This window comes from Erpetoichthys calabaricus, chromosome 18 (genome assembly GCF_900747795.2).
Source record: "Erpetoichthys calabaricus chromosome 18, fErpCal1.3, whole genome shotgun sequence".
Taxonomy (NCBI): domain Eukaryota; kingdom Metazoa; phylum Chordata; class Cladistia; order Polypteriformes; family Polypteridae; genus Erpetoichthys; species Erpetoichthys calabaricus.
In genome coordinates, this window is record NC_041411.2 from 83,711,442 (window position 1) to 83,737,017 (window position 25,576).

At 38.1% G+C, this 25,576-nt stretch overlaps 1 protein-coding gene across 3 annotated transcripts in view; it reads right to left on the reverse strand.

Moving 5' to 3' along the window:
• The window catches only part of adamts9 (ADAM metallopeptidase with thrombospondin type 1 motif, 9), a 512,150-nt gene that overhangs the window by 92,135 nt on the left and 394,439 nt on the right, over positions 1–25,576 (reverse strand). For 2 of the 3 annotated variants that reach the window (XM_051921184.1, XM_028824025.2), the window contains exons 4-17: positions 18,975–19,243; positions 14,404–14,487; positions 14,188–14,312; positions 12,428–12,468; positions 12,160–12,265; positions 11,469–11,615; positions 10,582–10,723; positions 8,023–8,127; positions 7,578–7,723; positions 4,784–4,965; positions 4,555–4,691; positions 3,842–3,959; positions 3,193–3,288; positions 922–1,088 (exon numbers count right to left, since the gene is read on the reverse strand). In XM_051921184.1, coding sequence (XP_051777144.1) covers positions 922–1,088; positions 3,193–3,288; positions 3,842–3,959; positions 4,555–4,691; positions 4,784–4,965; positions 7,578–7,723; positions 8,023–8,127; positions 10,582–10,723; positions 11,469–11,615; positions 12,160–12,265; positions 12,428–12,468; positions 14,188–14,312; positions 14,404–14,487; positions 18,975–19,243 — 1,865 coding nt within the window. The remainder of the gene's footprint in view (positions 1–921; positions 1,089–3,192; positions 3,289–3,841; positions 3,960–4,554; positions 4,692–4,783; positions 4,966–7,577; positions 7,724–8,022; positions 8,128–10,581; positions 10,724–11,468; positions 11,616–12,159; positions 12,266–12,427; positions 12,469–14,187; positions 14,313–14,403; positions 14,488–18,974; positions 19,244–25,576) is intronic. The other variant, XM_051921185.1, reaches the window with a different exon arrangement.

Below are 25,576 nucleotides of genomic sequence, written 5' to 3' on the forward strand. Positions count from 1 at the left end.
AAGTGGAAATAGGGGGTGCTGCAGTTCCACAGTGACGCCACTGTCAACATCTCTCAATGACAACTGTGCAGGCATACAAATGTGGAATTGACGGGATGTAGTGAATTAACTCTGGTTTAAATGAATTTGAGACGCATCAGCGTATACACAGATACGAGCAAATGTAATTTTGCACAGCTTTAGTGAATCTAAAGTCAGTCGTAAATGATTCTGAAATAAAAGGGCACACGTCTTCTGCACATAGAGTATGTACATTCTATATTCCAGGTAGTCTGAGATGCGCATTTTTTCTTCAGGACAAGTAATTCTGACAATACTAACAGTCAGAACAGCCATTACATTTTTTTATTGCAACATTTTTCAAAGACAGATTGATGATAATCCCTGTGCTCTTACTACTAGTAGGGCAATTTAAAGAATGGTAGACCATTTGGGTAGGTGGCATGTAGAAGTGCACTGAGGTAAAACTGTCTCCTTATAAATCATTTTGCTATCTCAGTCATTCTGAATTATGCAGTTTAATGCCCTTGTCCAGCAGCATTGGCACTTTTCACTCCTAAACATCAATTGCTTGAGTTTAAGGCTGAACTAACACAGTGAACCTTACTTTATTAGTCTAAAAAGACAGCAATCCCAAAAAGACTAGAAAAGGTTTTGTTGAAATGCCCAAAAGAGCAGACCACTTAATCCAATTCAAGTGATTACAATTCAGAGATGTCAACTGATCTAACACACATAGCTTTGGGTATATGAGATGACATCCACAGTACCAGGAAGATAGCCGATACAGTTAATTAATACAGTTAAACAGGCAAATATGAGAATACTTGATCTATAAGGCTGCAGCAGGATTTCCAGCTGTGCCACCATGCCACTCTAAAAAGAGTAAATGAAACTGATTACCAAAAAAAAAAAAATTACCTGCACTGTGATTTCTTCATCCAAGCGATCCGTGCAATTAATTCTTTCAATCTCATGGTCAGATCCACTATACTCAATTATGGCATTCCCAATTTTGATTTCCCGTTTGAACATGCTGACAATAAATTCACCATTTAATAAAAATTCACCACGGCTGTTAGAAATAGCTGTTAAGAAACAAACAAACCAACAATGAAATAAAGATGTGTAAGCTGACTGCTTTATCCAAACACTTCCTAAATGCACAGATCTGTAGCAACATTCTCAGTACCCAGAGGTCTTTTTCTACAAGAAGTGCTGCAGTACAACTCAGGGTTTCTTGCATCGGACTCGGAGAATAAGAATCATTGTCATGTGGACAAACACTGAAGAAGGTAAGAAGGCAGCTATAAGGATCATACAAAGTCAATGTCAAGTCAATAAATACGTAAATAAACAAACAAATAAAGGGTTTGGTTTATGAGAGAACACATATCTGATGAAAAATGCCAACCCCAAGTACCCAGAGCTCAGGTCTAGGCAACAAACAGTGCTATAATACAGAAACCAAATACATGGCTTGGCAAAAATTCATGGGAAAATCTGAACATGACAGAAATGCCAATACCCAGGGGCATAAAGAGACATCAAACACTTAGCAGGCTTGCCAGAAACCAGCAGTCAAACGAGCCAATAATGGCAGGAGCATAACACGTCAAAGACACTGGCAGTACGCGAGGAACTGAATCAGACCTTCACAATCATGCAACATATTCTGGACTCCATATAACAAGAACACCAGGTTCTGTTTGATTAAGAGATGAAAGTTTACAGGAAGCATTGGGTTTTGGTGAAGAAATACGCTTATGAAAAGGTGGGATTTGTATATTTAGTCACAAAAGGACAGGGAGATATCACACCAATTTAGCTTTCTGGAAAAGACATAAAGTCAAAGATGTTTAGTTGACAGTTAGTCCTAACAAAGAGCAAAGATATCAAGTGGAGATGGAACACACTCTTCTTTACAAATCAATTCATGAGCATAACAAATTGATTTAGCTGAGCTCCACACTAGAGCTGCAGTACATGCATGATGTTGTATGCGTTTTATTGCTTTGCAGGTAAAAGTCTGAAGTGCATGTGCAAGTACTGCCATGCTGTCATATTCACCAATCACAAAATTCTCACTCACTTATCACTCCTTCAAGAATATGAGTTCAAACTAAATCATTACCAGAAAATGACTTGCAGGGCTCTTGTTGACTTATAATTCTCTCCTTCATCGTACAATAAAGAATATTCATAGCTTTTGGAACAACACATCGGCCCTGAGTAAAACGTTTAAATGGTTTCTGTGCAATTCATTTTAGGGGAGCTGCTACATATAAGAGCAGTAAGCATGAACCTGTTTTATGTCCCTCAGTACATTCAATAAATTAAATTACAGTTACAATAACACAGTCTTTTTTCCACAGCTCACTGTCTGCACCCAGCAGATATTGTTCAGCGAGTCGAGTCCTCAGTGTTCAAACTGAATTATCAACCACAAATGACTCAGACAATTCTCATTCATTTCATTCTCATACTAACTCAAACCCTTGACTTGTGGGTAGTCTGCATATCACACAGCAAATCCCAAAACACAGCGCATTATTAGCAGTTATTTTGTGAATGGAGTGACTAAATGCAGCTAAGCATTATTTTAATGATTTATATTTTCATATGCTGTCACACTTGTGCTTTAATTGTACAGTGCTGTCAAAGACAATGCAGTCACGTGTTATGAATCATCAGTAATTAAAATGGATTGTGATTTTTAGACTAATGTATTATTATCATGGAAATGGGACTTTTTCACAAGCATAAAATTAATACAACATGAAACTGTGAGGGTGGAGTACTGTAGAGGAAGGTCAAAAGTGTATGACTGGTGTCACGAGGTAAGGCTGTGTGTGTGTGTGTGTGTATGTCATCCTCTCATTTTTGACAAATTTTTAAGTGGGTTGCAAATGACACACTCACACACAGCCTTATTCACTCATTCATCTATTTAAGGAACTCAGAGAAAAACGCATGCAGGCACGGAAAAAATGTGCCAACTCCATGGATCCTACATGAAAACATTTCATTAGCATATCAGTTAGAGATTCAGCATAGTGTGTGGCTTATTGTGGAGTATATTGATGTTTTCTCAAACTGTAAAACATTCACAAAAGACATGACAGAAAATCCTTAGCATCTTTTTGATGTGTACATACACACTTAAAATAATTCAGAAAATTAAGGTCCTACCTAAATAGTTGTCATCTTCTGGTTTTCCTGAGTAGCTGTGTTGCCGTACATCTATATTTGTAGCACCAATTGGGATACGAATGACTACATTGTAACCTAAATGGGAGAGCATATGTAAAGATTAGACACTCAGAGGATGACGGCTCACATTTAATGTTAACAGCTAGCTCTATCTGCAGCCTTCCTAAGAGTATGACATTATAAACCCACATTAGCCCATCATTTCTTAGTCACTTCCCTCATATTCCTGTGTGTCTTCTGTTTTTTTAGTACAACTGAGATATTCACTATGAATGGGATATTAATAATAAACTACAAATACAAACAAATGTAGCTGCTTGGCGATGTTCCTTCCCAGGTCATTTAACTTTCTCTTATGTTTCCTCAAACTTTAACCTTCTGGGTTTTGGTTACAAACGACTTGTACAGCACCCTATAACACTAAGAACTAACCTCACAAATATGCCATAGATCTGTGCTGGTAAAGCACAAATGAAGGCATGTGATGTGTTCTTAGTGCACTTCACGACAATAGACAACTTCAAATCATCTGCTTAAAGCATTTGGTTTGTGATGTTTCTTTCTGATGTCAAAAATTTCTTAGCTTTCTAAGAGTTCTAATCTAGAATGGTAATAAAATTGTCATTACCATAATGAACAGTGTTAAATGTGCCAGCAACAGTTTTGCAGGACGAATTGTCACCGCCACAGATGCCACACTTGTCCCTCCTTGCCTTGGAATTCAGCACATGGTCACATCCAGCTTGCTGTGGAAAGAGAAAATTAAGTCAACGTCAACCACATGAGTAGCAACAAAAATGAGACATCACAGTGCCCTCTGTTCATTAGAATATGCTTGATGCCAGCCTGCTTGTCCACTGCATAGCTGCTGGATAGTACCATGATACAGGAGACACATGTGACACAACCTCTTGATTTACCTATCAATGATTTACTTAACATTCAGAGAGGCAATAGACTGGTTGTAAAAGCCTACATCAACAAGGGAACATGTCGACTCTGTAGATACTGTATAGCAACGGACCACAGGACTGTATATACACATATATGATACTATAACATACTATATATATGTAATTATTTAAGAACTGTTCATCCTAATTAAACATATCTATTAACATTAGTGACTGTATGAATTTATTGCGTTTTTTAGAATACAGGAGTGGTGAGCCTTTATTTTTGGTCTCTCAGAGATAAAATTCCCACGTCTCAGAAATGTCACACGTCAGTTCATGCTATTGGTAAAAAAAAATTTCTTCAGAACAAAATGCTTTCTTCATACTGACATACAGTAAGTCACATGCAGGAAACTGGAAGGTGGCTCAAAACCAATTATGTTACCCGACAAAGGCCTTGCACACAGATATCATTGGTATCGGGCCCACACGGTGTGCCATCGATCACTCTGTCCCTGAGTTGATAATACATCGTCTTCCCAGCAACTCTGCAGAAAAGCTTGCAGCGGTCTTTCATTAAAACTGTGGAGAAAAAAGCAAAAGAAAGCATCTGAGAATCTTACAAAGCAGTAGGTTCACACAAATACGGATGCAAGTGCTATCATTTTGCTTACTTCCACTGTACTTGGGAACCCAGCGGGGCTCTTCAGGGATATTGTTAATACTGAAGCGCCTTCCATTAAATGCAGCACACTGTTCTTCGCGGAAATCTTGTTTTTGCTTGGCACATGGCTCAGTGTTGCAGGACCGGAACTTCATTCTTCGCCCGACACAGTATTTCCCTCCGTTTTTTGGCCTGGAGAAGAAAAGTGAAGCAGGTACAGATGCAAAGGGGCAAAGTGCTGTCATTTCTACTGTAGCAGGTACCTGGAAAATGGAGGCTTGACGCCCTAATAAGATTTCACCACTCATTATCAGAACTAACTAACTATGCAATCCAATGTTAATGAAAGCAGGAGCAATCCAATGGGCTGAAAAGTTTGTCACTTACCTATCTCATCTGCTATATTTTATATGTTTAAGAAGATTCTAGAAAAGCAGTCTTCAGCTATCAGGTAGCAGCTAAAAGGAATCCACATAACAATGGGAAATTATACTATCCTTTCTACATATCTGTTGTGTCCAGAGATGTCAATCTGTGCCACCTTTACTCAGCACAAAAGAAAAAATTTCTCATTGAAAACAACAGATCTGTTGTTCTACTACCAATAATAAGGGAGGCATAAATAACGAAAGAACACAAAGCATCAGATAAACAAAAAGAAAGCCCCATCTGCTATACTAAGTCTAGCTACACAGGTTTTGGACCTTGTCTATATGGTGAGGTTGCTTGTCCAATGTCTACATTTCACGAGGTGCTTTACAACACAAAGAAGACCCCAGTTTAGTACATCCCACCCAAATGAATCCATAATCACGTGCACCCAGTCAGACACCATCAAGAGCGTCAAGAGCCACGTCTACATGTGCACAATAACAACACACTTTACACTGTCTCAGTAAAGTGGGCTTACAGGTAGAAGGAAGGAAGTTAACAATTAATGGATAATTAATTAACTCATGTTAACAGTTTGTACTAAATAATCCTATTAGTTATTCAATTACTTAAAATTTGCATTTGAATATACAGTATAACTGATTGAGGGTGTGTTTTCAATAATGGATTCTCTTGCATGCCAGCCACAGCTTAAATACCTGAAAAATATTACTGCAAAAAGGGGAACAATTTCTTTAAGCAGACAATTCAATAATATGATGAAGAACACTAAAGAAGATGTTAATAAATGTTAATCTGTATCTAACACGGGAGAACTGATATTGCCAAAATGAATATCCACCCAAAGTTTCTCTCTTTCTCAGAGAATACCTATGCAGTATGTATTAATAAATCCTTCTTTTAGAATTTAGATTCAATGGTAACCTCATTCATCTGGAATTCAAAACAGTCACAAATCACAAAATCTGACAGTTTGGAGATCTAAAGCAGAAGGTGAATTGGTATTTCTATTACTGGCTACAAATATACATACACTAAAACACTGGGAGAAAGTCCATGAAACCAAACCTTCTTAGCTATCCATAGAAAGAAAATCCTGCCCATAATCCTGTATGTTCCAGTTGACACTAATTTCTTTTAATTTACCAGGGGTTGCATATTTATTAAAGACAGCACATAGTAGTGAAACAGGACAAACTTTAAAAATCAATAATAATAATAAAAACAAATGTAATTCTGGCCAAGCGGAAGGTAGGTACACTCCCATGATAAACACTTACTGTATTTTAGCCTTCCTCAGCCCATTGTTTGTTTTACATCTTGAAGCAGAATAGACACGGACTACAAGCTAAAAAGCTACCTGCTGCCATTCAGTCACAGGCACCCACATAGATCATCGTGGCCACTAACTCACTCACCGCACCCCAAGAGGGCCTCAATATAATGTTTAGCTTGTACACTCCATGTTGTGTTCAATAACTGATTTAACCAGTATCTTAACTGGGGCGAGAGACTATAATTATAATAATTATTAATAATACGACTTAATTACATTTATACTGTGCTTTTGTCACTACTCAAAGTGCTTTCCACAGACAAAGGGGAGCCATTTCATTGTATGGCACCCACCTGGATATTGTGACGGCAGCCATTCTTACATCAGTATGCTTACCACACATTAGCTATTAGGTGGTGAAAGGGTGAGAGAGACACAGGACTTGATTAGGGGGTCAGAATGACGAGGCCGTGATAGGCAGTTTAGCCAGGACATTGGGATAAACCCTACTTGTTTAAAAGATGACCAGGGATCTTCAATTATCACAGAGATGGTGCCATTTTTACAGCGCAGTGAACCTATCACTGCAATGGGCATTAGGATCAACATGGTGTACAGACCAGCAGGGTAAGCAACCCCGATGGCCTCACCAACACCTCATCCAGCAACAACCCAAGGTCTCACATCCAAGTACTGGCTGGGCCCAAATCTCTAAAACACTTCCCAGTAATGTAAAGATACAGTTTGAGACACGTGTTTACTTAACAGTAAAACAAACTCTTAAAGGGTATAATACATAGATAAAAGATTTCTGGGACATTTACCCTTGAATTATGTTCAGTGTTATTCAATAGGCTGTCTCTATGAAACAATTATCAGTTATTGATTGATCACAGAGGATTGACTATTGAGACATGATCAGAATATCCATTTCCTAGGTAAATATTGGGGTTTAAACAACAAAATGGATTAATCTACATACAGACATAGAGATGACCACATCTAATTATAAAAATATAAGTATACACACAAATAAAGTTATCACTGTTTTTGCAAAATAAAGCACATTATCATTATCATTACTAAATACTTGGAAATTCAGCCATGCATAAAGTGGTAACAACAGGTCACTTACATTGGCCGATTGCACTCGCGCACAGCAATCTTGATGCCTCCGCCACAAGTCCGGGAGCAGGTCCCAAATGGGCTCCACACACCCCATGCCCCATCTGTGATCACAGGCTCCTGGTCTTTGACAATGCATACACCATGCTTGCAATGCTTCATAGAGGACACACAAGAAAGCTTCATTAGGTGCTAGTGCTGCCAGGTGATCTCGCTACTAGGCAGAAGACATTGAATCAGTGCTCTCTGACACGCCTTTCCACCAGGTCATGTTCACACTCCTTACAGATTGAAGCAAAGGGTTGGATTTGATTAGACTGTCCTAACAGCACGTAAGTTATGACATGGATGGAAAGCCAGGTATATTTTTTGCAAATTTAAGGGGAGTCTTATTGGAGATGGAAAAAAGAATAAAGCAGTTAGAACTGACAGAAATGTCTTTTACAGTATCTTACTTTGCCAGGCTCACACTCAGTTCCATCTGCCCAAGGCATGTGTTGTGTGCGGCATCCCTTCTGAGCTCCCTCAGGACTGGTGCACCAAAGACGTTTGCATTGCATCTGAAAAACAAAACAAAAACAATAACTTTACATATCCAGTCATTATTAATGTAGTGCAAAGGAAATTTAGCAAAATGTATATATCATTCAATTCAATTTATTTTGTATCACACCTTTCACTCACTACGGTATTATAGTACTTTATTGCATTATTTCTAAAGATGGTCAATGAAAGAAATCTTGCTTTATCTTGAAAGGACAGTCTGTGTGCAGTGGCTTTCAGAATGTAAAAATTATGTGGTACTTTGTCCATTGTCGCCTAAATGATATTTAACAGTTCAGATAGATCTCCTCTCACTCAGCATGTGTTTGCTTGAAGAAGAGCTGCGCACAGAGGAGTGTTTCAAAAAACATATGTTAAGTGTCACCACACCATTAAACAAGATAGGCTAACAGAGAAATGCTATTGCTTAGATTTTTATGTTACCCTATTAGCACTTTATATCAGGAAGAAAAACATTGGATGGATATGCTGGTCCACTGACTATAAACTACAAGCTAAAAAATTAAATCCCAAGCCTCACTAATATTGTGACCTTGAATGACTCAGTTAACCAAAGTTCTGACAGCCGAAAAACAGGTGAAACACTTTGGGCCGGGCTTCACCATACGGCGTCATGAAAAAGGCCAACTCCACGAATCAAGACAACAGGCCACCTTTGGCCACCAACAAAGGCTCAGCCTAAGAACAGATTCGAGTCAGATTTTAGACCGGGGCAATACTCACGCTCTAAAAAAACCGAAAAACTAAGGGTAAGGAAAAATGTGATGTTGAGGAAGATTACCAATTTGTCACAAAATAATTTTAGGGTGAATTTCCTTTGAAAGCTAAAACACAGACAAGCACCTAGCAACATAATATTTTTACTGTTATACTTATTTATCAGGCATGTATTTTACTAGAGCTGATTTGCACATTACAAGGGTATAAAAAGAAAAATATAATTAGGTTCACGTGAACAGCATATATTTGTAGGATCAAGATTATCGATATTGTAATAATCTTATTTAAAAATGTGACGTGTAATTATATATATGTGTGTGTACAGTATATATCTATAGATATTATATATATGTACAGTATATATATCTATATATACATATTTTATAGTGTATATATATATATATACACAAACTATATGCGTATATATATAAAATAAGAAAATGCATTGCATTTGACATTCCAACAGATGCAGCATATCAAACAGATATAAAAACATATAAATATATATATATATATATATATATATATCCACAATAATGAAAGGAAAAGTGTCTCTGCATCTGTTTGTGTTTACTATAAGTATTTGAGATGCGTCATCTGTTGGAATGACAATGCAATGCATTTTATTGCTACATGCATTACAAAATACATTCCAATAGATGGTGCATTACAAATGTTAATACTAAATTTTAAGTAGATTACTAACATTTCAAGCTGTCTTTGATGAGTAGGACAGCTAGTGTGTATATTCACATACAGTATAAACTTATATACATTTTCACATGTGTTATATTTAGATCTAGCTCCAAGTTTGTGCACTATCAGCTGAAGCTTTATCTTCTCGTATACCAATATACACAGACAGATGGTCTTTTCACCTCTCTGATTTGAAAGGGTGTAATTTAGGGCCAAATAAGGTTGCTTCTTGGAAATCTCCAACTACCTGGATACAAACAGCAGAAGAGATTAAAGGAGAACATAGACCTTAGCTGTTACTACAGTGGCAGGACAGCTCCCAACACGTGTGTGTGGTTGATATTACACATCCACCTGGGTTTTATCAATACTTTGTCCATTTCACAATCATAGCAGCATTGACAAGAAGACAGGAATCGACCTTGAATGGACACCAGTCTCGGGGATACCATTTTATTCACTCTGTATGCAGATGTTACTTTGAAGATGGAGTGTTAAAGCTGTAACAAGTCCATAATAATTTGTAAATATTGCACTGCATGTGGAAATTAAGGCACTGGGAACAGCAGCAAATTAACCAACTTCAGAGGTGGAGAGGAAGTTTAACAGAAGACTAGCAGAAGACAGGACTGAAAGTGTTAGGGTGAGTGTCTTGATGAAAAAGGGCAAAGTGAAAAGAAAAGCACAGACTTTGTAAGAACCCAGGGATTGTTTTCATCCTTCTTCTGAAATATATACAATACATATCACTATGTGTTACTGTAGAATAAACATAAAGCTCATTCAGTGGAACACATACAAACCTCATTCCTTGAATCATGTTCTGTGGTTAATTGTCAGAACTCTATACCTATTACTCTGAAAGAAATAGTTCAGATGAAGTAAGCAGGATTGTCTCTGCTTAAACCAACACCAAATAAACATTAAACACTAAACATCTGAATAAGACCCAGTTGCACATTTATAAACACAAAAAGCCCGTTTTTCCTGAATACCTCTTCACGTAACCAAGATGAATGTCAAGCTTTCCTTACCATATATGGGCACAGCTGTGTCCCTGGCCCAAAAATGAATTCACATTGTTTGTTTACACTGTATATTTGCCCTGGAAGTTGCTGCAGGAGGGAATATGGTCTGGACAAGGGTTCATCAAGCAGGCATTCTCCATATCCTGTACTGATAACAATTAAAAAAGGAATCAGAACTCCAAGATTGTTGCAAACAGACTTTCAGTCATCTTGTCTCTTTTTAACCCTACAAAAGAAGTCATCATGTCAGTCTAATAAGGCCAGAGCAGCAGATACTGTGGCCATCTGCTTCAGTATATCTGGGCACTTTACAGTCCACTAGTTTAAATTAAAGAGTGAAGGGGGTATTTTTAATTCAACTGATGGGCACCTGCTTTATCATCCATTCCCTCACACAGCTTTATGGGCTCTGAACTTGAGCTCAGTGTGATTCATCTCTAAATTCAATGCCCATGAGAGTATAGAAAGTAGCAACGCTACATCTTTAGGTAGGTAGTGTGGCGTTGTGACAAAATAGTTTGGTACTCACCTCTGACTGACTGACCCTAATCCTGAGCAAATCACTCAATTGGCCCGTGCCCCATTTGTACAAAATACATGTAAACATTTACATAATGTATCAGCACTTGTAAAGTGCCTAGAGATGATATTTGCTCCTGAAAGGCTCTTTTGTAAGACAGAAATTGTTTGTGTTAGGTTGCTAAAAACAATCCAATGGAAGCCTTCTGTTTGAAAAATGAGGAAGACTTTCCAACATTCTACATAGAGGCTGGCAAAGAAAAACTGTAAGCAAAATTACAACATGCTAGTGTGCCAAGGAGAACTTAAACGCCCAAGCTACAGTAAATGTTCACAGTCACTGATGATACAAATTAAACTTAATGTTAACATACTCAAGGAATTCTGTAATATATTTCCTGCTGCATTTGGACCACATCCATGGGTTGGTGTAGTAGTTCAGCGTGGGTGCCATGACATGCTGCTGGTTCTTCACCCCTTCCTCTGTACATTTGTTGCTGTCATCATGAGGCATGTTAAATCTGAAGGCAGATTCAAAAGACAAAAACAAACATTCCTCAAGTCTGCACTGAAGCCACTTTGTATCATACACAAATGTGGGACTGTCTCTAGAAAACACAACCGTAGTGCCTTGAAGGCCTGGTGTGGATGTGCTGTAGTTGAGTAGCAGAGTCTGGAAATACTTTTAAAGGACAGCATAGATGGTACTAAAACACACTGTTGTCACCCTGATGAAACACTACTGTGGACCTTCCTGTTCGGAATCAGAACACTAACGCGCCAGAATAGTTGTTTGGCCTTATTTATCCATCCATCCATTTTCCAACTCACTTATCCAGTTCAGGTAGTCAAAGAGTAGTTTTTGGTGTGACGTATCTAACTGACATTAAGGCTGAGGCCCTGAAGACTGGAAATTCTAATATGTATAATGCAAGACATCCTAAAATATATATAGCTGTGACTACATGTATAGGTGTGGTAATTTACTGTGCCCTGGTGTGCTACAGTTAGGTATCCAACGTTTACAAGGCACAAAACATTTGGTTTCAACTTGGTAACACTTACACATGGCCAAGCTCATGGGCGATAGTAAAAGCTGTACTTAGGCCATTGTCCTCGCTGATGGAGCAGCTTCGGTACGGATCACACACTGTGCCCAACTCTGCCAAACCTACCAGTGAAGAAAAAGATTTCAGGAGAATGCCCGACAATCAGCAACTTAAACTTTAAAATACTGGACTCCATATTAAGAGGTTTGCTGCTGACTCACTCACAATTTAAAAAAGGCAACCAAAGAAACAAAATCTCCTACACACAAAATAATTTAGCTCACCCAGTGTGTCACATTTGTCTCGTGCTCTGCAAATGTCTTGTCTGCCAAACCAAAACAAAGACAGACAGAGTCAGGCATTGTCACACAATCAGCTAAATGGCAATGGCATAGATGTTACTACAACTGATCAACTATTCTGTTAACTTAATACAAAATAATGGCTTCCTTCATAAATGCTATCAGGAAAGAAAGATGCAAAGTTCAAGACATAACAAGAGGTCGCTGTTAACACGTGATCACCAGCCCACAAAGTGAGTTGCCACTGGACAGACAGCTGATATTACAGTACAGTAGTTATTGATACAGACAGTAAAATTGTGCAATTCGCTGATGACACTAAAATCAGAGGGACTGCAGATGCTGAGGAGGCAGTAAAATAATTTGAAAAGACCATAAAAATCTTCAAACCCGGGCTAACAGAAGGTGTTTAATATAACAAAATCAGGACTGGTCTCCCCTCAACTTTCTCGTATACTCAGATATGGTAATGGAAATTTGAGGAGTAAACCGCAAGACAATGATTATATTTTTATATTATGTACATTGACGAACCAGTCAGTCAGTCATTTTCCAACCCACTATATCCTAACACAGGGTCACGGGGGTCTGCTGGAGCCAATCCCAGCCAACACAGGGCACAAGGCAGGAAGAAATCCCCGGGCAGGGTGCCAACCCACAACAGCATTAAAGAACCATTAACCACAAATCAAATTAATAATATATTGAATAATTATTATAAAAGTAAGATTGAATAAATTGGATCTGCAGCTGCATGAATAAAAAAGTACCACTTCCAGTTAGCAGAAACAGTTCAAAAGTTGATAGAAATCTACATTTTGTACCTAATACTTGTATGCAAAATTTGGTTGACCTAACTCAGGTTATCGTGTTTACATGCACACATAGACAGACATAATTCCAAAAATTGTATTTTCAGACTCAGTGAGGTCTAAAACGTCAAGATTCACCAAAATCTCGAAAAGGAATTTGGATGATTACAATTCTTTCCCTAAGAGAAAGTAAATCAGACTCCAGGATGCATCAAAATATTGAGGTTGAATTTTTGGATGATTACAATACTTTCCCCTATACTTCGTATACGAGAAAGTAAAAAAAATTTATGGTGCTACATCCAGGCAAAAGGAACATTAATTATAAATGCAAAAATGTAGGCCTTTTCATGTTAATGGAACATTCTTATAGTCTTCTCCTTCTGCTCTTGTTGTTTATTTATGCTAAGAATGTATGCGGTGCTAGTGAGCCCACACCTGTAGATTTCTGTGTAAAGCACCCACTCCACCTCATCCCAAAGACAGTCTATCGGACTGAGATCTGAGAACTGATCAGGCTGTTGGAATAACCTGATTCTGCCAAGCCAACAGAGACCACAATCCGTAGAGAATGCCTGCAGCACCTAGTTCAATCAATAATATAAGAGTAATTCAGTTCTGGAGGCAAAAAGGGGTCCTGCTAGGGGGGGTCAAATAAAGTGGATACTGACTTGATATTCTCAGATTTGAATCATTAACTGTTCCTGACTCTCCCATGATCTCGTGTTGATCAACTCATTTCTACATAGGATAACTACATATTCTTCATTTCTACATACTGTTCACAGACGCTTCCCTTTCTTTCCTTGTAATCTGTCCTTCTTATTCCTCTCAACTGTGTTCTTAAATATTTCTACTGTTTATAAATCAAAGATCATTTCAGTCAGCACCTTTTGATGAGTAAGACATGGTTGGATTTAAAAGACACACCTTGTGATGAGTACAGCAGTGTCGTGATGAGAGTGATGGCTGTCGTCGGGGTGATTCTGAGTCTGCTGCCAGATACAGAAGTTTTTTAAGGTGGTCTGAGCATTAAAGGATATGGCAGGACCATCCTGGTGAAAACAAAATATTTGCTAATATACACCTTACTTTAATAGCTTTTGAATTATTGAAATGGGTAGATAAAAAAAAAAAAACACACACCTGCTCACTTTTAAGGATCACTAACTTTACAATTACAATATGAATAAGGTTTCCAATACTTGGATCACGATAAATAGATGCTACCTGAAAAAGAAAAAAAAATTATTCATGCTCTCCAGGTACAGGCACAAATGATCCTGATCTTTATGACTCATCCCAAGACACTCCAATTCACTCTTAATTGTATTTTCATAAGGAATTTGTACTATGAAATTTGACTGTTTGTTTAAATTGTTTCACTTGTTGACAAATACAACAGTAAGAATTACAGTGTCACGGCCCAAAAGAAAGGAATGCTTCATGGAAAAGATTGTGGGGATGTGAAGTGCTGTTGGATGACAGGCAACAAGTGCATGGAATTTCGGTTCAAATCTGTATGAAAGCTAAGTATTTCAGTATCTGAGGGTAGAACGTTCAAGGAGGAAGAGGATGATGCAGAGCGCTGGCTACAGTGTGAGGACCAGAAGATTGGCTGTAAGCATCGCCGCTCGTCTAAATCTGCAAACAAGTAGAAGAATTGCAACATAAAGAACTGCTTGTGATAATTTAAATCCCTAAAACAGTAGATATGCTCAAATTGTCAGCATTATGTAACTTATTTCCAATTTATTGACTCATCTAACAGAGATCCCCACTTCCCTCAGCTGTTCAAATGGCCAAAAAATGGATCTGATTTCAGTCAGACATCTTCAGATTTACTTACCTGGAGAAAACTCAAAAACATTAACAAGAAAAATATTGCCTTTTCCTTCCATGTTATTTCTGATGTTTATGTACGGAGTGTTGGTGTAAATATTGTGACACCACTCTTGGCTCTCATTTGTTTTCTGATGTCTGTCGTTTCAGGATTCACAATTGGCCACATGCAACTATAAGTATGACCAGTCTTGACAAAAAATTTGATACAGAAAGAAAAACCTGAAATGTGCTTTTAGTTTTTTTTTTAGTGTAAAGAATGATAAAATAAAAAAAGAGAAAAAAAAAACTGAAAGACTGGAAGAGAGACACAGAGTGGCCAGTCAACAACATGACTGAGGATGTGCAGATCTGAACTTTGTGCAGATACCTCAGCTCGTGCTTTGGGGTTTTTTGGTGAATGCGTGTTGAGAATTAAACTGAGAGGAATTTGAAAAGAAAACATAATCATAATCAGTATACTGTGTAAAAGTAATATTTGATTAGGAGAGAGGGTTATGAAAGGATTAATGCCATTATGTTTTAAAGACTGTTCAGCTAGAGGACAGTGTGACAGTACTCAACAAAAGACAAACCAAACTCAACTGTAATCAGAACAAGAAGCAGGAGAGAACACCTTAGAAGCCTTCAGCACGAGTACCTATTACAGTGCAGTGATGGTAACACTCCTGTATGGCAAGTCAAGCTAACATTTAGAAGTAATTCAAAATGTATATGAAGACTTCTAAAGATGAACTAATGATTTCTGATTATATGCATATTTATTATTATTATTATAATATATTATTTATATGATTATATATTATTTATTATTATGCTTATATTTCAAAATATTTTAAATGCGTACTCGGATATCTCAAATATATTTCAAGACGTCTTTAAATGCCCTCTTGGTCACTTTAAGATATCTAAAATTAACTTAAAGATTTCTCAGATACAGTACTGTGCAAAAGTTTTAGGCAGGTGTGAAAAAATACTGTAAACAAAGAATGCTTTCAGAAATGGAAGTGTTACTCATTTATTTTCATCAATCAACAAAATGCAGTGAATGAACAAAAGAGAAATCTAAATCAAATCAATATTTGGTGTGACCACCCTTTGCCTTCAAAACAGCACCAATTCTTCTAGGTACACTTGCACACAGTTTTTGAAGGAACTCGGCTGGTAGGTTGTTCCAAACATCTTGGAGAACTAACCCCAGATCTTCTGTGGATATAGGCGTCCTCACATCCTTCTGTCTCTTCATGTAATCCCAGACACACTCGATGATGTTGAGATCAGGGCTCTGTGGGGGCCATACCATCACTTCTTGTTCTTCTTTATGCTGAAGATAGTTCTTAATGACTTCGGCTGTATGTTTGGGGTCGTTGTCCTGCTGCAGAATAAATTTGGGGCCAATCATACGCCTCCCTGATGGTATTGCATGATGGATAAGTATCTGCCTGTATTTCTCGGCATTGAGAACACCATTAATCCTGACCAAATCTCCAACTCCAGTTGCAGAAATGTAGCCCCAAACGTTCAAGGAACCTCCACCATGCTTCACTGTTGCCTGCAGACACTCATTATTGTACCGCTCTCCAGCCCTTCAACGAACAAACTGCCTTCTGCTACAGACAAATATTTCAAATTTGGACTCATCAGTCCAGAGCACCTGCTGCCATTTTTCTGCACCCCAGTTCCTATGTTTTCGTGACTCATACTTGAGTCGCTTGGCCTTGTTTCCACGTCGGAGGTATGGCTTTTTGGCTGCAACTCTTCCATGAAGACCACTTCTGGCCAGACTTCTCCGGACAGTAGATGGGTGTACCTGGGTCCCACTGGTTTCTGCCAGTTCTGAGCTGATGGCACTGCTGGACATCTTCCGATTTCGAAGGGTAATAAGCTTGATGTGTCTTTCATCTGCTGCACTAAGTTTCCTTGGCCGACCACTGCGTCTACGATCCTCAACGTTGCCCGTTTCTTTGTGCTTCTTCAAAAGAGCTTGAACAGCACATCTTGAAACCCCAGCCTGCTTTGAAATCTTTGTCTGGGAGAGACCTTGCTGATGCAGTAGAACTACCTTGTGTCTTGTTGCTGTGCTCAATCTTACCATGACATGAAACTGTCTTCACAACCTCACCTTGGTAGCAGAGTTTGGCTGTTCCTCACCCCGTTTTAAGCTGTTTCTGTTTCAGTTAATGACTGTGTTTCAACCTCCATGTGACATTGATGATCATTAGCACCTGTTTGGTAGAATTGGTTGATCAGACACCTGACTAGAATCCTACAAAATCCCTGACTTTGTGCAAGTGGACCTATAAGAATTGATGCTGGTTTGAAGGCAAAAGGTAGGAACACCAAATATTGATTTGATTTAGATTTGTCTTTTGTTCACTCACTTTACATTTTGTAAATTGATAACAATAAACAATCATTATTTATATATCTGAAAGCATTCTTTGTTTACAGCATTTTTTCACACCTGCCTAAAACTTTTGCACAGTACTGTACATTTCAAAATCTCAAGGAACAATTTCTCATGCATTTTCAGATGTCGTAAAATAACTCTGTGTGTCATTCGACAGATCCAAAATGCACTTCCACATATCTCTAAATATTTTCTTATGATTTCAATAGGACTTCTTGTACGGCAACAAGCCAAATTAACATTTAGGGATATCTCAAAATACATTTTAAGATATTTAGAAATACATTTAAGATATCTTAAAATGAATTGCAAATACCTGAAAATACAGGGTTAGAGTTAGAGTTAGGGTTAGATATCATGAAAGCATTTTAAGATAACTCAAACAGATTTTAAGATACTTTGAGATGATACATTGTTCATGTTGAGATACCTCAAATGCAATTTAAGAGATAAATCAAAATAACCTCCTGTAGAATTGCCTATGTTTTAAATAGGACCTCCCGCCTATTTTAAGATATCTTGAAATGTATTGTAGGACTCATGAATGAATTTCAGTTATATCTTAAAATGCATACGTGGTCAATCTGACATATCTGAAGATGTATTTGAGATTTTTTTAAAATGCAGTTGTGGCATCTCACACTGTATTGTGAAGATCTTAAAATGTAAAAGGACGTATTTTGAGATATCTGGAAACAAGTTTTAGATATCTTAAAAAGTGAATTGTTTTTTAAGATATCACAATTTCATCTTTAGATATCTCAAAGTTCATTTATACCATACTTCCTGTAATTAAAAAAAAACTTGATTTGCATTAGAGATGTCTTGAATTGCACAGAAAGTTCTTTTAGAGATAATCTGTAAATGCATTTTAGATACACTGTGAATCCGACAGAACATGACTGTCTATACCAACAGAATCGCTTATAATGTGGTCAAAGGTTGGACCCCAATTTCGGCCTCTTTTTCATGTGTTTCAGATTGGATTGATTTGCTGTTTGTTCCAGTGTGTTAACCTGTTTGGTGAATGTTTAAAGATTTTTTCACAAGCCTCGTGGGATGATGAGCATAACTTCAATCAGTGACATGATATCCTATGAATAAGCTTTATTACAACACTTTTACTGTTTCGGCCATCTTAATGCTTGGTTTTCCTTTGCATTAGACAATGGAAATTTCTCAAAAAAAGAGATCAATTCGTGGAAGAAAAAGGACAGTAATGTGTGAGCAGCATGTTTTTACTTAACCTAAACCAGGTGCACTTGACAATGGAGGAACTGGAGGGCTGCACACTCTTGGCAAAAGCTTCAGGACATTATGAGGCAAAATAAATACACACATTTTCAAATACACTTAATCCAGTTCAAGGTCACAGGGGAGCCTCAGGGAAACCAGCCCTGGACAAGGTACCAGTCCATTGCTGGGCAACATTACTAAATAAAAAAAAATATGAAAGGGAACTCACAATCGACATCAAGGTTAAAACGTAGTGCTGCAGGTTATTTTCATGGCGTTCCACCATCTTACTGTCTGCCACTACCATGACTTCAACAAAGCGAGGGTAGGATAAGAATCTCTTTGATCTCCGGTGTGCCACAGATTCACTGGTTTCATTGCTGTCCCGCTTTTTGCTAAAAGCATCAGCTGCTACAATATTTGTTCTTAAATAGTCCAGATCTTCAAAAACATGATTTTTGAGATTTTGTTTGCTTCTTTGCTTTGAATGATTATATCCTGATTACATAAAAAAAGAACAAAAAATAATCAGATATAAAAAGGTACTTAGAAATGCCCAGGCCCATTTTTCTTGATCTCCTTTAATATAAATAGCACCTCTCACCCACATCTCTGACGTAGGAATTCTCACATTATAATTATTACTATGCCACCCTGCAAGGAAAAATACCTTTAGAAGAAGAAAAAAAAAACTGTCATTATTAAGAGCAAACGCCCAGTCTTGGCGGTGCCTATTCAGAGAAAAGAACTGCTAGACGGAGACAGTCAGGTCACATCAGGTGAATCTGGCAGCGAGCCCCATGCTAACATGAAGCAACTTCTATCTAATCTAATACCATATGGGCCCAGCTGGGCGGCTAAAGCAGGACTGGCAGAAGGCTCACTGCTCGGCAGTCCTGAGGTCTCACTCAAGATCTTATCTCCAAGGTTTAGAGGAAGTTGGACATGTCATCCAAACAAGCACTGCCACACACCTGGGCAGAACAATATCTGGAATATCAGCTTTATAAGCCACGTGATGACATCATTGGGACCTTGAAAAGATTAGAAGTGATTTCAGCTCATTGGTTTTGGCAGGCGTTTTGGAGCAAATGCAGCTAAGCCACAGGAATTTTGGAGTTAGCCAATGACCACAAATGCATATAAACATCCAGAAAATAATTAAAAGAAAATCTATTTCATTGAATGGGCATCATTAAAAAAGAAGTAGGATTTTATTAGGCCCCACAACCCTGAAATGAAGTTAAAACATGTCCAGAAGCAGATGGATGGAACTCAGACTTGCTCTAAATATATACTTTTCTGTCCACAGTAAGCAACTTCACTTTTGAAAAGGAAGACAACAATGGCTGAGATAAGGGAAGACTTGATCAAAAGGAGACCCACTTGGACTAGTGGAAAGGTTTAAGTTGAGGTGACTGCCAATGAAAGTTACTATGTACTGTACACGTTATACTGTAATATCCATCCATCGCATTTGGGAAAAGGTCCTCTGGAGTAAATTATTGTAAAGTGCTTGAAACTACTTTTTAATGTTATTGTCTTTAACTCTTCATAATTGCTGCTACACGGATGTTTATTTATTTGCATAGCACCCTGAGGGTTTATATGGGAAATATGGCATATAAAGTGAATCCAATGAGTCTTAAGCCGGCATCAAATTACAGGACTTCTAGTCGGAGTGGATGTCAAATTTGATGACTGCTCTTGTTGATGTCACTGCCTGAATATGTCCATTTATATGACTAGAAATCACTGAAGATGTCAAATTATGTGACTGTTTTTCAACTTTCCAGCTCACTTTCACAGTCCCACAGAATCACATGCACTCCCCCTTTTTGGGGGACGTGTGAAGAATTGTCCGGTGCACTGAGTTCACTCACAATTTCTGGCCTTCTTTTTTCAATTCAGTTGTGGTACATTAGATAGATAGATAGATAGATAGATAGATAGATAGATAGATAGATAGATAGATAGATAGATAGATAGATAGATAGATAGATAGATAGATAGATAGATAGATAGATAGATAGATAGATAGATAGATAGAATTGGGGGAATTGAGGCCACCCTTATGGCCTAAGATAAAATCAAATGTTGAAATGCAGATTAGTTATATCTGAGTATATCAGACTACATGACTGTCTCCACCTCTCTGAGATTATGTCAATGAATCTACAACTGAAAATTGCTGAGAAATGTGTGTAATGTGACATGGCCTTTACATTTAAGAGTAATCAAGTCTTGGTTTGAGTATTTTTTCTTTTTGAGATCATACCCTCACTGCTTTCCAAAATATACACATTAATAGTACATTTTTGATTTTAAAGCTCACATCCACAATAATAATACAGAATACACTCATCCAGTTTATCATTACACAATCAAGAGTAGCTGGGGTCTATCCCAGCAGTAACAAATACAAAATTAAAAAACAGTCCTGGCTGGGATGTCTCTTTACCGCATATATTGCTAAAATAAGGCACAAACCTTAATTTGAATACAAAATCAGCATGCAATGAAGCACAAAAAATAAAATTGAGATATACACATAGAAACAAATACTCTTGTTAGCAATCAGTGAAAAGACACACTCATTTATATTCATAATTATCCTGGTATTACTACCTCCTAAAATCTGGGCACCAGTAAGTCACAGAACCTACTCAGACATACACCAACACTCACTCTATTTAGAATCACCAATTAGCCTAACGGAATATGGACAGAAAACAGAAATTCAGTATCTGAAGGAAAACCCATGACTGGGCATGGGACTCCACCCAAAGATGATGGACCTGTGAGGCAGCACCATTAGACACTGTGGTACCATGACACTCCCATCATAATGACCTAATGCCCATATCTTAAAGGAGACTCAAACTGCGCCACCAACTGCTTGGAAGACATTACAAGAAAAACCAAAACCGTATTCATTCAATGAAGTATTGAACATTCACGTCTGTAATAACGTATTGAAACTGCTTGCCCACATTTTTGAAGTTTACTTTCTGGCCTACCCGTCTCCACAATGCAATTTCAGAAATTGTGCATTCCCAATCAGGTGTATGCTATTCTAGAATTTTCATCTGCAGATAATGTGTGTGCCTGTCAGGATTCATGGGAGGAAATTAATATCCCTGATAACATTAATCAGAGAGCATAACTAAAGGAGCACCTTACCTACTACCTTAATGACTGCCTACATGAATTTGTGGTGGGCAAATCTTCATTAATAAAATACTGAGGCAACATGAAATACATTCAAAACTTTCCTGTGTTCCCACTTCCATTCTTTGAATTGTAACATTGTAATGTACACGTTAGGCAGAACTTGTGGCCACGGGGACAGGTAAGTGGTCTTCCATGACCTTAAGACAGTGGGAAAATGATTTGTGGATTGATGAAGCTAAGTTTGAATTGTTTGAGAATAACACACAGCAGTACATAGGTATAAAAATACTGTACTGTCTTAATGTCTGAAGAGCTTGGAATTCACTGAAATGAAAATGAATTTCCAAGTTTATTAAGGAATCCTGCAGGATAATGTAAGTGTGGCTGTTCACCTAGCTTAAGCTTAGTAGAAGTTGGGCAATGCAGCAGGACAATGACCCTAAACATAGAAGTAAATCCACAGAATGGCTTCAGAAAAAGAAAATATGCCTTTTAGATTGGCCCAGTCAGAGCCCACTCCATAACTCAATAAAGATGCTGTGGAAAGACCCTGAGACAGCCATTCATGTCGGACATTCTAAGAATATGGCTCTGCTCTGTAAGAAAGAATGGTTCAAAATTGCTCCTGAACTCTGTGAAGGTCGAATTGTCAGCTACTAGAACTGCTTGTTAGAGGTTATTTCTGCCAAAGGTGGTCTGACCACCTATTAAACCCAAGGGTTCACTTACTTTTTCCACAGAGCTCTGTAAATGTTTGATGGGTGTGTTTGATAAAGACATGAAAGGTTATAATTGTTTAGGTGTTATTAGCTAAACTGTATCATGTTTGTCTAGACTTGTGACTTTGAAGAACTTCACATACATTTTGAGACCATTTAATGAGGTCATTCCAAAGGGTCCACATCCTTTTTCTTGTGACTGTAGTTGCTTCCGCTCTAACATTTATTGTCATTTGCGAGCTGTGTCTGCACTGCTCCTCACTAATTGTCAGAATCAGCAGAGAAATAGATGAATTAACAAAAGACGGCAACAGAAACATAAGCATTTAAAGCTACAGAAAGAAATTATACGACATTCTTCTAAATGTAAATATTATACACTTTTCTGAGTACAAAAAAGAAAAAAGTTCAGTTAGGCATAAGAGTGACGTACTGATATGTGAAAGGATGGAATGAAAGCTAGCAGTGATTGGGTTGGGTGCAGGATGCCAGGACTGAACCTGAGAACCCTTGTACCAGACCTTGTGACTGTTAACACGGAGTCCACACACTAGAAAGAACTCCAAAGCGTACATAAAAAACAAGAAGCACACGTATTGAGTACCTTTCCATCGACACACTACATAGTAACAGCTGATGAATGTCTAAACTGTGAGTACCAGTAGTGCAGGGGAGTAAACCAGCAATCTGCTGAGATGCAGTAGTGTAGCTCCTTGGTCACGAGGGGCCCCACTGTAGTCCTCAAAGTAAAACTGAATTAATGTGACATTTTTAGTTTTGCTATAAATTCATTGATGTAAGCTGACAAAGGTTATTGCGTTAAAAACTAACTCAAGGCATCAATTTATTTGTGTTGGGAAGGCGGTCTGCAGTGAGCACACAAAAGGATGCAATTAAAACAGCATGTTCTGAAACGCTGTGAGCAATCTGAAGCCTTAGAAGAAAAGCCAAGCAGAAAGTGTTTCAGGTGTGAACATCTGTTGCTAGCCTTTGCCACCCATTACCAGTTTGTCGAAGATATAAACTGAATTTGCGTTTCTGACTCAGCAAAGGAGACAGCTGTGTAGTGTGAACGCTCCATCCAGAGCTTCATATCTTATCTGGTATTTTCAACACATATTGGCTGTGTTTGTTTTAATATTCTTTACACATAAATGTCTAATTCAGTGCCATTTTGTTCTTGTTTTTGGTGCTGCCTTTTTTGAAAACTCATTGTTAGGACACAGTTCTCTTTTTCTAGGGGGCATTTCCTCACAAGATTTGACCTTCACATTACGACGCAACAGGTTGGCAACTAACATAATTTCCTCATCTCGGGCCTTTTAAAATATCTTCTTGCTTTTGATCCTTTGCTTAGTACTTTTGATTTTTACTTAACGCTCTGCGTTTGTCTAAATGATTCTTGTGACTCTCAAGGTTACATCCCTAGCTTTGTTTTTTGACTACACCTCATCTTCTGGTCATTCTACTGTTTTTTGCTAGCACAGCATTAATAAGTTAACGCAAGTCTTGGAAGCAGAGATTCAAACATTCTCCTCACGTTGGGCTTCTTTTGTATCTTATGCCACTTTGGATTGTTTAAGGTTGGCGGGAGTGTCAGTGTTCTACTCACACTACGGAGAGACTGGAGATCATTTTAATGAAGGGACCAGAAGATGAGATGCCATCGATAAAAGAAGCCAACTTCCTACACCAAATCTTAGTCCTACCTTACTTCTAACCTAAAACAGTACACTAAATCATAATCAAAGTTCAAAAGCACAAAATTGTTTACTAATGCACTTTGAACTTGCCACAAACCCAGAAATGCTCAGCATCAAGTTTTATCTCATTGTGCTTCTGATGTCTTGCACCAAACAATTTTGGTCATGTAATCCTAGTGACTCCGTAGCAACTGATATCATAATATCTCCAAAATAGCGGCACCCATTAAAATCAAAGACGACATTTAAGTAAAACAGGAGATTCACTCGAAAGACGCCATGAATATTCTGATGTAACTTCTTTTAGGATGAAGCAATCTAAACCAAAAAAATGTGCTCTATACCTTGACGTTTGTGTAATCAATTGCATTACATGCGATGCTGGAAGTGGTTTCCATTTTCTGCCAGACACATTTCCACGTGGCACTCCATGCTCCTGAACGTAACGGCAAGCGTCTCGTGTTGTAATAGCAGCAACTTCATGTTGGATGTTTTCCTTCAAATCTTCCACAGTGCAAGGTTTGTTCCGATAGATTTTTCCTTTGAGCAAACCCCAAAGGAAGAAGTCTGGTGGTGTCAGATCCGGCAACCATGGTGGCCAAAGCCCCTTTGAAATGACCCTGTTGCTGAAGAAGGACTCAATTTCTGCCATGCTCCTTGCCAATGTGTGACACGTTACTCCATCTTGCTGGAAGTAACTTTCTGTTAACTCGCGATAATCCAGTAGATTCTGACATCTCTTAAATGAATTGGTGACCCAATAGGCTCACACCATGAAGACATGCTGCTCAGTACTGTACACCACCATCCTGATGAGAAGTTGAGTGACTGAGTGAAGGGCTACATGCAGTATGCACCCAGAAGTTGCAAATGGAGGTTACATGTCGCAACGGCCGTACGGCACCTACCTCATTGCTCTGACGCAGGGGCATCCCGGCTTGTTCGAAGCCCCATACACTGAGGAGCGCATTGCATGTTGTTTCGTTCAGATTGCTTCTTCCTAGCAAGAGTTATTACAGAATATTTTGGGCTTCTGTTGAGTGAATCTCCCTGCATTATGACTTACTTAAAATGATGTGCAATTAATTTGAATAAAGGCAAAATATGAAATCAGTATTCTCAAAAACTATTTTCTAGAGGCAAAGGCACAATAACTGTTTAAAGCTATCCAATCATAAGAGTCAGGAAGCCACTCGAAAAAGGGGGTTATGTCCACATACTGCCAGCCAGAGCCA